This window comes from Molothrus ater, chromosome 30, assembly GCF_012460135.2.
Source record: "Molothrus ater isolate BHLD 08-10-18 breed brown headed cowbird chromosome 30, BPBGC_Mater_1.1, whole genome shotgun sequence".
In the NCBI taxonomy this organism is placed as follows: domain Eukaryota; kingdom Metazoa; phylum Chordata; class Aves; order Passeriformes; family Icteridae; genus Molothrus; species Molothrus ater.
In genome coordinates this window covers 2,047,067-2,058,757 of record NC_050507.2, presented here as the reverse complement: position 1 = coordinate 2,058,757, position 11,691 = coordinate 2,047,067, and the positions used below count along the sequence as shown (strand labels likewise).

General features: G+C 53.3%; 1 protein-coding gene across 1 annotated transcript; it reads left to right on the top strand.

The window, feature by feature from the left end:
- The first annotated feature begins 407 nt into the window (after positions 1 to 407).
- ANKRD33 (ankyrin repeat domain 33) lies at positions 408 to 5,460 on the top strand. The gene is made up of 4 exons (XM_036399766.2): positions 408 to 728; positions 2,115 to 2,244; positions 3,232 to 3,372; positions 4,673 to 5,460. The coding sequence occupies exons 1-4, from the start codon at positions 408 to 410 to the stop codon at positions 5,458 to 5,460; spliced, it is 1,380 nt and encodes a 459-aa protein (XP_036255659.2).
- Positions 5,461 to 11,691: the final 6,231 nt, after the last annotated feature.

The following is an 11,691-nucleotide window of genomic DNA, read 5'->3' as shown; positions in this document are numbered from 1 at the left end:
GACCCCAACCAAAATGGACCCCAACCAAAATGGACCCAAACCAAAGTAGAGCCAAACCAAAGTAGAGCCAAACCAAAATGGAGCCAAACCAAAATGGAGCCAAACCAAAATGGAGCCAAACCAAAATGGAGCCAAACCAAAATAGACCCAAACCAAAATAAGCCCAGACCAAAATTAACCCAAACCAAAATAAACCCAAACCAAAATAAACCCAAATCAAAATATACCCAAACCAAGGGAGGGGGAGGGAGAGGTGACTGACACACCTGGGGAAGAAATCTTCAGGGAGAAACCTGAGGTATCTGAGGCAAACCATGGCATCACAGCTGGTGCCACCCCCTCTGTGCCTGCACAGGGCAGTGACAGCCCCGAGTGCCCCCTCGGCCACGCGGGCAGGGCTGGGCCGGATGACAGATGCCTGCAGTGGAGCAGAACCTGCTGCAGCTCCCAGTGCCAGCCTGGATGCCTCTGACCCGGAGCTGCACTATGAGGAGGAGGAGGAGGAGGAAGAGGGAACGTCCTCAGGATCCTCAGAGCCCTCGGACAGCAGCAGCATCTTCTCTGATGACTCAGTGTACCCCTGCTACGAGGTGTCCCCCGAGGCTGGTGGGGATGGGTTCCTCAGCCTCTACCAGTGCTGTGCCAGGAATGATGCCAAGCTGGTGTGGGAGAGGCTGGAGCGTGGGGTGAGCCGGAGTGAGGCCACGGAGCTGGACATCAACGGGAGGGTGAGCACCTGGGCAGGGTGGGGTGGGACCCTGCAGGGCTGGACCAGGGTCCTCAGGGAAATCCTGAAGGCTGGGGGCTGCTAGAGCAGGTGGGGCAGGAGGGTGGGGTGGATCTCCTGGATTGATCCAATCCTTGGAGATTGGGGTGGATCTCCTGAGATTGATCCAGTCCTTGGAGCTGAACGAGGATTTTCAGGCAAATCCTGAAGGCTGGGGGTTGCTGAAGCAGGTGGGGCAGAAGGGTGGGATGGGTGAGATGGGTCTCCTTGGATTGATCCAAATTGTGGAGCAAAACAAGGATTTTTCCAGGAACAGGCAAATCCTGAAGGCCAGGCGCTGCTGAAGCAGGATGGAGAGGCCTGGGTGGGATGGGTCTCCTGGGATTGATCCAATCCTTGGGGCAGAATGAGGATTTTCCTGGAGAATGCAAATCCTGAAGGCTGGGGGCTGCTAGAGCAGGTAGGGCAGGAGGGTGGGGTGGATCTCCTGAGATTGATCCAAACCTTGGAGCTGAATGAGGATTTTTCCAGGAGCAGGCAAATCCTGGAGGCTGGGGGTTGCAAGGGGGCAGGAAGGTGGGATGGATCTCCTGGGATTGATCCATACCTTGGAGAAAATGAGGATTCTCCAGGAGCAGGCAAATCCTGAAGCCTGTGGGTTGCTAGAGCAGGTGGGGCAGGAAGTTTGGATGGATCTCATTGGATTCATCCAAACCTTGGAGCAGAATGAGGGTTTTCCAGGAGCAGACAAATCCTCAAGGCTGGGGGTTGCCAAAACAGGTGGGGCAGGAGGGTGGGAGAGGCCTGGGGGGGATGGATCTCCTGGATTGATCCAAGCCTTGGAGCAGAATGAAGATTTTCAGGCAAATCCTGAAGGCTGGGGGTTGCTGAAGCAGGTGGGGCAGGAGGGTGGGATGAGTGGAATGGGTCTCCTGGGATTGATCCAATCCTTGGGGCAGAATGAGGATTTTCCAGGAGAAGGCAAATCCTGAAGGCCGGGGGCTGCTAGAGCAGGTGGGATAGGAAGGTGGGTTGGATCTCTTGGATTGATCCAAACTGTGGAGCTGAATGAGGATTTTCCAGGAAAAGGCAAATCCTGAAGGCTGGGGGCTGCTAGAGCAGGTAAGGGCAGTAGGGTGGGATGGATCTCTTGGATTGATCCAATCCTTGGAGCTGAATGAGGATTTTTCCAGGAGCAGGCAAATCCTGAAGGCTAAAGCAGGTGGGGCAGGAGGATCTGCTGGGATGGATCTCCTGGGATTGATCTGGAGCAGAACCTTGTCTTTCCTCCCATCCTGCTCCAGCCTGGTTTGGGTGGGGGACAGTTTGGAATGGCCGTGGGATGCCCGTGGTGGGACCGTGGTGCTGAGTGCTGCTCCCTCTCCAGAACGCGCTGATGGTCGCCTGCTGCAAGGGCTTTGTGGACATCGTGCCCCTGCTGCAGAAGTGTCCCTACATCAACATCAACCAGCAGGACAACGACGGCAACACGGCCCTCATGATGGCTGCCCAGGCAGGTCAGCACTGTGCCCAGCCTTGGCACAGGCAGCGCCCTCAGGAAGGGATGGGATCCCCCGTGCTTCCCCCAAAAACCCCAAAAGGGTTTTTTTTCCTGTCGTGACAGCCGTGCTCCCAAGGGATGTGTGACATCAGCTACATTTGGGGTCCAGCTCTGCTTTAAAAATGATGAGGAAATGGAGATTCCTGCAGTGGTGCTGGGGCGAGTGGCAGAGCTGGGCTGGAGCTGTCCCTTGTGCCCCAGGAGCCACAGGGATTTATTTACCGGCTAAAGGCTCCGAGCCCAAACCTCCAGCCTGGCTCCCTCCCCTTGATTTATAAGGAGGGAAAGGAGAAGGGTCCCAAAGTGGGAATCACCATGATCCCCATTGTATCCTTGCTAGAATTCATCATTTTCTGTTTTTTTCCCCATTTTTGGAGTCTTTCCTGTGTTCTCCACTAAAGCAGCTGGTTCATCATTGGTGTTCCCTCCATGCCCAACCCAAAATAAACCCAAAAATGGACCCCACCCCAAACGGACCCAAGCCAAAATGGAGCCAAACCAAAATGGACCCAAACAAAATTGGACCCAAACCAAAATCCAGCCAAGCCAAAATGGAGCCAAACCAAAATGGAGCCAAACCAATATGGACCCAAACCAAAATGGACCCAAGACAAAATAGACCCAAACCAAAATAGACCCAAACCAAAATAAACCCAAATCAAAATGGACCCAAACCAAAATGGACCCAAACCAAAATAGACCCAAACCAAAATGGACCCAAACCAAAGTGGAGCCAAACCAAAGTGGAGCCAAACCAAAGTAGACCCAAAGCAAAACAGACCTAAACCAAAATGGACCCAAACAGACCCAAACCCTTTCAATCCTGACCCCTCCAATCCCCCACACTGGCACCCCCATGGAATGCAGCTGCTGAATTCTCTGTCCAGCCGTGGTCCCCTGGTAACTGTGGGAACTCTAACACAGCTCCTCTCTGGCTCTTAAGGACACATCACCATTGTCAACTACCTCCTGAATTACTACCCTGCCCTGGAGGTGGACCAGAGGGACCCACGGGGGCTGACGGCGCTGATGAAGGCGGCGGTGCAGGGGCGGGAGGACTGCGTCACCGCCCTGCTCCTGGCAGGTGAGCGTCCCCAGAGACCCTGGGGGTGGCAATCACATCTCCTCTGGGACCCCTTGGGGGTGGCAATCACATCTCCTCTGGGATGGGACCCTTGGTGTGGCAATCACATCTCCTCTGGAACCCTAGTGTGCTAATGACATCTCTGAGACCCTGGGTGTGATAATCACATCTCCTCATGGACCCTGTGTCTCGGTTTGGAAATACAGGTGCCTGCTAAGGAAGGCAGGAGCCTCCCCTGAAATGGAGAATGTGAACCCTCCCCACCCCTCCAAATTACTATGAATTTGAAATTAAGGGGCTCTCAAGCAAAAAATATGGGAGCAGGAAATAACAGTTTGTCTTGGTTTAGAAAGACAGGTGCCTGTTAAGGCAGGAGCCTCCCCTGAAATGGAAAATGTAAACCCCCTCCCTCTGAATTGTTATAAATTTTATATTAAGGGGCTGTCAGGCAAAAATATGGGAGCAGGAAATAACAGTTCTTTAATAGGGAAGAAAAGAAAAGGATAAAATAAACAATGCAGTGAACTAAAACAACACTGACAGAGTCAGAACCCAACCTGACACCCTGTGGGTCAGGGTGTTGGTATCAGTCCAGTTGGAATTGTGGCTGCAGCCCTCCTGCAGTGTCAGGGGTGGTTCTGCTGGAGCAGGGATCCTGTAGGAAAGGGTGGAATCTTCCTCTGAGGATCCAGTGGAAGAGGCAGCTGCTCCTCTGGGAATCCAGTGGAGAAGCTGTGCTGGTGTTCCAGCATCTCCAGATTATATCTGGGTAGGAATGTTTGAAACCTCAGATTATATCTGGGTAGGAATGTTTGAAATCTCAGATTGTATCCAGGTAGGAATGCTTGGCTCCTCCCTCTGGGCTCACATCTCCCAATGGGATGCTGTAGTTCTTATCAGCCACGCAGGGACATTCAATAGCTGTTATCAGCTGATGTCCCCCCAGAGGGAGGAGTGATTGTGAGCACTCAGAGAGAGATAAGGAAAAACTGCCCACTGGACAAAAGACAACTGCCATACAGTTGGTAATAGAGTACATCTTGCCTTGCAATCTGGAAAACCCTGGGTGTGCTAATCACATCTCTGGCACCCTTGGTGTGCTAATCACAGCTCCTCTGGGACCCTGGGGGTGGCAGTCACATCTCTGGGACTCTTGGTGTGCTAATCACATCTCTGGCACCCTTGGTGTGCTAATCACATCTCCTCTGGGACCCTGGGGGTGGCAGTCACATCTCTGGGACTCTTGGTGTGGCAATCACGCCTCCTCTGGGATGCTGAGTGTGCTCCCTGCTGTCCCCAGGAGCTGACCTGCAGGCCGTGGATGCCGTCAAGGGGAAGACAGCCAGGGAATGGGCGACCTTCACCGGCCGCTTCGAGACCACGGTGCGCATCCGGAGCCTCCTGCGCCGCCCGCGCGCCGAGCAGTTCACAGCCCACTACCGGCCCGAGTGGCCAGCGCTGGCCGAGCTGGTGGCCAAAGCCCTGAGCCCCAAATCCAGGAGCAAGAGGCTCTCGGAGAAGATCAGATCCATCTTCACCTTCAACATCCCGCGGAACCCCGAGGAGGACGGCGTGCTGGACCACATGGTGAGGATGACCACGGCCCTGGGCAGCCCTTTCGTGGCCACCGCCTGCCAAACCGTGTGCCCCGACAGCCCGCCCGAGGTGGGCAAGCGCCGGCTCTCGGTGCAGGAGATCCTCGGGCAGCACGTGGTGGATCCAGATGAGGAATCAGAGCTGTCCTCAAGGCCCAGCACAGGGGGATCCTCCTGTAATGGTCAGGTTGTGTCCGAGCTCCGACTGCCGCCGCCGCCGCCACCCAGGCGGTTCCTGAGCTTCCTGCCGCGGTGGCTGCGCCGGGGGAACAGCGTCTTCCCCTGGGAGCCCGTGCCCAAAATCAAAGTCAGCAAAGCTTCTGGGTCATCCACTGGGGAGAGGAAACCACGTGTGAAGGATAAGCACCTGCTGCAGCCACCACAATGGAGGTACAAGGTGCTGAAGGAGGAGAAGAAAGCGGCCGAGGAGGCCAAGAAGGGGGAGAAGGAGAAGGAGAAGAAGAAGAAGAGGAAGAAGAAAAAGAAAGGCTAAGGAGGGAGGTGGTGGGGTGGGGACAAGATTCTTGTTGTCCCCTTTTTTGCTGATTTTTCTGGCACGGGGGGGTTTTGTTCCCGGTGGATGGGAATGGAATATCCCCAAAGGTTCCCAGGCCCCTGCCTGGCCTCTCGTCCTCTCCACCCCAAGGGTGGCCACCCTAGCATGGGACATGTCGTGCTGGGCACTGATGTCCAGAGACCCTGAAGCTCCAGGAATGCCAGGGAGCGGGACTGTGGCACAAGTCCTTCCTATTTTTCCTTTTTTTTTTTTTTCCCTTTTATTTATTTTCTTCTTTTTTTTTTTTTTTTTTTTTTGCCTCTCTGATTTTCCCAAGCTCTCGATGCATTGGAATATGGCTGAGCAAATTAAAATGGAAGTGGTTGCCATGTTAACAGGATTGGTTCCGTGAATAAAGCTCAGGGCTGCTGTGGGGCTGGCAGGAATTCTCCCCCTCTGCTGTCAGTGTCCCCTGGCTGCTCTGTCCCCTCCTCAGTGACATTCCCCACTCCTGTGTGTCCCTGGCTGGTGGACGGACACACCAAGGCTCAGCACAGGGAGCAGCTCCGTGCTGTGGAAGGACAACCAGCTGCAGGCACAGGCTGGAAACACTTGGGATGTTCATGGGCTCCATCCCAGCTGCTCCCAAAGCTCCAACGCTGCCAAGCAGCAGCAGCAGGTCGCTGGTTGTAGGAGCGACGGGGCTGGCACGGTCGGGACGGAGACGAGAGATCTCTGAAGCCAGGGCTTGGAACTTGGGGTTTATTGCAAAGGGCCAAGAGCAGGGACCTGCTGGGAGCTGCCAGGCACAGCTCAGAGCAGGCCTGAGAGAAGAGAGGGGGAGAGAGGATGAGAGGGTGAGAGCATAAAAGCATAAGAGAGTAAAAGGGGTAAGAGAGTAAAAGGCAAGAGCAAGAAGTTCCCATTACAATACAATAAATCATCTTCTGTGTTGAATATTCTGATTCTCACTAACCAATCTAGTACAATATACAAATCCTATAGCATTTGCATACAGCCTGTAAGAATCATTACATTACCACACTGTGTTACATTTTAAACCCTAAAATCTCCTCTTTGGGCCCCTTCTGCCAAGCCAGCAGGGTCTGCTCTGCCCCTTGGAGCTGTCTGCAAGCAGAGGGTGTTGTTCCATCAAAAGGGGATCACCTTCAGCCAGCCACACCATTGTTTTCCAGTTGTTCAGTAACTGAGGGATCTCAAAGCTTGCTTTCATTTCAATCTTGCTTATAATTTCCATATTCTCAAAATCAATCGTATTTACAAGGCTTTCCTGTTTCATCTCCCCCAACACTCCACCTGTCTGTCTGTGTCTGTCTGTTCATGATCCCTCCTGGCTCACCTAAACTTGCTTTCATTTCAATCTCGCTTATAGTTCCTATATTCTCAAAACCTCTTGCCAGACAATCATATTTATGAGGCTTTCTTGTTTCATCTTCCTCAACACTGGTGTTCCCAGGTTTTTCAAGATATTTCAAGATCACCTCAAACCCAGCTCCACCCCAGGGTGCAGGAACGTGAGGCTGAGCTGCTGGCTCCTACACCATGGGCAGAGCTTGACCCTGGCAGGGCAGCAGGCAGTGCCACAGTGCTCAGAGCAAAAGCCACCCAAAAATAAATAATAATAAATAATAAATAAATAATCCTTGGCCAGGTGTGGAAGCCCCTCCTGTCGCTATAGGACACGAAAAAACGCAAGCACACACCGCTGCTCTCAAGGTGAAGGAAAAGGGAAGTTTATTTTCTGACTCTAACATTTATAGTTTTCCAAGAGTGACAGTGGATTGGAGGGTGACAGTGCCACCCCTCCAATGACACTGGTCAAGCAAACAGCCCATCAACTCTTTCCTCCTCCATAAAGGAATGCAAAACAATGAGTTATTTACAGAAAGTGGGTGAGAAAGTTCACTACAAGAATGTCAACATCAGAAGGTTTAGAAAATCTTAAAAAACCAAGGTGACATCCTCCCTTCACCACACCCTTTTTTTGGGGGAACAGGAGTCCACACTCCCCCTTTGAGGCTGCAGCTCTGTCAGAACCCAGGAAATTCCTCTGTTTGCTCTGGAGGGCTCAAGCCCCTGCCTGGGGAGGCTCAGAGACCTTGGCACAGAGCCCAAGACCCCTGGGCCTTTGATTTAACCCGTGGAAAAAACAATTAACAACCTTTACATGAAGAATTACAAGTCAAAAGAGCTTAAGTACATTAATAGTTAGTTTGTCACGGGGTCAAAAATAGATTCTTGTGGTTTTTAGAATGGGGGCTCGGGGTCCCAAGATGGAGGAATTTGGGCGTGCCTTGTCCTTCTTTCTCCTTCCTCCTAGCCTCCATCTTCTGGGTGTTGTTGGCACTTTTAGATTGGTTTGGAGTAGAAGCTCACTGTCTAACATAGGTGATAGGTATTGGGAATTATTGTAAATAATGTACAGGTAGTTTTTAGTAAAAAAACACAACACTGCCACTGAGGCCTCAGGTCAAAATGCAGCGCTCTCCTGGGAGTCAGAGTGTGTCACAGAATCCCAGAATGAATCCCAGAATCCCAGAATCACAGAATCACAGAATCTCAGAATCCCAGAATCACAGAATCAATCACAGAATCACAGAATGATGAGGTTGGAAGAGACCTCCAAGATCATCGAGTCCAACCTATGCCCTAACACCTCACCCAGACTATAGCACCGAATGCCTGTCCAGTATATTTTTAAACACATGTGTCAGCACAGAAAGTCTAAAATCCTCAGCATCCAAAGCTCCAACATCTGCTCTTTGGGCCAGCCCAACCTCAGGCCCCACTTCTCCCTCCAGCTCCACCCCAAGCCCCATCCCTGCCTTTCTGCCTGCTGGTTTTTGGCAGAAAAGTGAAATTACACACTTCTAATCAACTGCACAGCCATAATCTCAGTGCTAGTAATCAATTTTGGAATTCTTCTCCACGGCCTCAGGTCAAAATGCAGCTCTCTCCTGGCAGTCAGTGTGTCAGCACAGAAAGTCTAAAATCCTCAGCATCCAGAACTCCAACATCTGCCAGCTGTTTCCCTCTCCAGCATTTCCAAAGAGGTGCCAGGACCTGATTTTCCTCCCCGCTGTCGTTGCACCCCCAGCCCCGATTTCATCCCGAACCCGCCTGGATCCTCGCGGAGCGCCGGGGGCACCGCGGCGGCGGAGCTTTGAGTCTGGCCAGCCCTATCAGCCGAGATCTCGGAAGTTCAAACAAACAAAAGCACAAAACCAGGATAAAACAGGCAGGACCTTCAGCGGTGACTTTGCCCGTGCTGGAGCCCGGGGGGAAATGGGCAGTTTCCATCTGATAGGAGGAAAACGATGCCTGCAGACTCCTTATCTCCATGACCATCTTTGCTCCACCAGGCGGCTCACAGCAATCCGGCCCGGCTGGATTTTGGCCCCTCCCGGGGTTGGAATAACCTGGATGGAATTCCTGTTCTTGCAGCCCTTCCATGGGAGCAGACACAGGGCATCCTGCTCCAGCAAGGGTGAATATGAGCCAACAATGTGCCTTGGTGGCCAACAAGGCCAATGGCATCCTGGCCTGGATCAGGAATGGTGTGGGCAGCAGGGAGGTCATTCTGCCCCTGAAGAATTGTGGGGCCAGCAGGACCAAGGCAGTGATTCTTCCCCTGTACTTGGCACTGGTGAGGCCAAACCTTGAGTGCTGTGTCCAGTTCTTGCCCCTCAGTTTGGGAAGGTCGTTGAGATGCTTGAGAACATCCAGAGGAGGCAACGAGGCTGGTGAGGGGCTTGGGACACAAACCCTGTGAGGAATGTTTGAGGGAACTGGGGGTGTTTAGCCTGGAGAAGAGGAGGATTAGGGGTGACCTCATTGCTCCTGAAGGGAGGTTGGAGACAGGTGGGGTTGGTTTCTCCCACCAGGCAGCACTGACAGAAACACAGGACACGGTCTTCAGCTATGTCAGGGAAGGGATAGGTTGGATGTTAGGAGGAAATTTTTCACCAAAAGAATAATGAAGCACTGGAATGCTCTTCCCAGGGAGGTGGTGGAATCACCATCTCTGGATGTGGTTAAGAAAAGCCTGGACAGGCAGTTGGTTCTACAGTCTGGGTGAGGTGTGAGGGCACAGGTTGGACTTGATGATCTTAGAGGGCTCTTCCAACCTCATTATTCTGTGATTCTGTGATTGATTCTGTGATTGATTCTGTGATTCTGTGATTCTGCGACAAACTCTGACTCCCAGGAGAGCGCTGCGTTTTGACCTGAGGCCGTGGAGAAGGCTTCCAAAATTGATTGGTAGCATTGGGATTATGGCTGTGCAGTTGATGAGAAGTGTGTAATATCACTTTTCTGCCAAAAACCAGCAGGCAGAAAGGCAGGAATGGGGCTTGGGGTGGAGCTGGAGGGAGAAGTGGGGGCTGAGATTGGGGTGGCCCAAAGAGCAGATGTTGGAGCTCTGGATGCTGAGGATTTTAGACTTTCTGTGCTGACACATGTGTTTAAAAAAAGCCTGGACAGGCACTTGGTGCTGTAGTCTAGGTGAGGTGTTAGGGCATGGGTTGGACTTGATGATTTGGGAGGTCTCTTCCAACCTCATTATTCATTATTCTGTGATTCTGGGATTGATTCTGTGATTCTGTGATTCTGTGACACACTCTGACTCCCAGGAGAGCGCTGCATTTTGACCTGAGGCCTCAGTGGCAGTGTTGTGTTTTTATACTAAAAACTACCTGTACATTATTTACAATAATTCCCAATACCTATCACCTATGTTAGACAGTGAGCTTCTACTCTAAACCAATCTAAAAGTGCCAACAACACCCAGAAGATTGAGGCTAGGAGGAAGGAGAAAGAAGGACAAGGCACGCCCAAATTCCTCCATCTTGGGACCCTGAGCCCCCATTCTAAAAACCACAAGAATCTATTTTTGACCCCGTGACAAACTAACTATTAATGTACTTAAGCTCTTTTGACTTGTAATTCTTCATGTAAAGGTTGTTAATTGTTTTTTCCACGGGTTAAATCAAAGGCCCAGGGGTCTTGGGCTCTGTGCCAAGGTCTCTGAGCCCTCCAGGGCAGCCAGAGGAATTTCCTGGGTTCTGACAGAGCTGCAGCCTCAAAGGGGGAGTGGGGACTCCTGTCCCCCCCAAAAAGGGTGCGGTGCAGGGAGGGGGCTCCTTGGGGTGGCGCTGGAGGGAGAAGTGGGAGGCTGAGATTGGGGTGAGCAGCCCTGAAAGTGGCAAAACGGGAAGTGGAGCTTCCTCTGCCCGGAGTCCCGCGTGCTCCGGGGGAGCGGGAAGTGCCCGGCCCCGGCCGTGGGAACGGCCCCGGTGGCGGTGTCCCAGTGCCGGGGACAGCGGGGACAGCGGGGATGGGCCCTGGGGACACCCGGGGACAATGGGGACAGCGGGGACGGGCCCTGGGGACAGCGGGGATGGGCCCTGGGGACAGCGGGGACAGCGGGGATGGGCCCTGGGGACACCCAGGGACAACGGGGACAGCGGGGACAGGCCCTGGGGACAGCGGGGATGGGCCCTGGGGACAGCGGGGACACCTGGGGACAGCGGGGACAGCGGGGATGGGTCCCAGGGACAGCAGGGATGGGCCCTGAGGACAGCGGGGATGGGCCCTGGGGACAGCGGGGATGGGCCCTGGGGACAGCGGGGACAGCAGGGATGGGCCCTGGGGACAGCGGGGATGGGCCCTGGGGACAGCGGGGACAGCAGGGACGGGCCCTGGGGACAGGGGGGACAGCAGGGATGGGCCCTGGGGACAGCAGGGACAGCAGGGACGGGCCCTGGGGACAGGGGGGACAGCGGGGATGGGTCCCAGGGACAGCAGGGATGGGCCGGCACAAGGCTCTGAGTGGGACCCCGTGGCCACCGTGCCCTGCTCCGTGCCCTGCACACCCCCCGGCACGCCCTTGTGGGAAATGCTGCTCACTTCCAACATTTAAATCAATTTGTTCCAATATTTATCAAAAATGCAGCAGCAGACTGAATAGAGAAAATATTACAGATCGGGAGCAGCAGAGGGTTTGCCCCATCATGTGCCCATCCACACAATGGAGGTTTCACCTTTTAACTCTTTAGTTCCCCCAAAGTTTTTTTCCTTTCCTGTCCAGTGGTGGAGTTTAAATCCTTAAATCCTGATTGGAGATCAGCTGTTGCCATAATAACGAGCTGACCCTCCCAAATATCCCAGCCCCAGGCCCCCCAATAGCAACACAAAGGATAAAACATA

What these genes read in the sequence shown, in the direction of transcription:
- ANKRD33 (XM_036399766.2), top strand. Translation starts at nt 408, where the DNA reads ATGACAGATGCCTGCAGTGGAGCAGAACCTGCTGCAGCTCCCAGTGCC. An exon ending in CATGATGGCTGCCCAGGCAG is followed by an intron (nt 2,245 to 3,231) that starts GTCAGCACTGTG and finishes CTGGCTCTTAAG; the next exon opens with GACACATCACCATTGTCAAC. An exon ending in CACCGCCCTGCTCCTGGCAG is followed by an intron (nt 3,373 to 4,672) that starts GTGAGCGTCCCC and finishes TGCTGTCCCCAG; the next exon opens with GAGCTGACCTGCAGGCCGTG.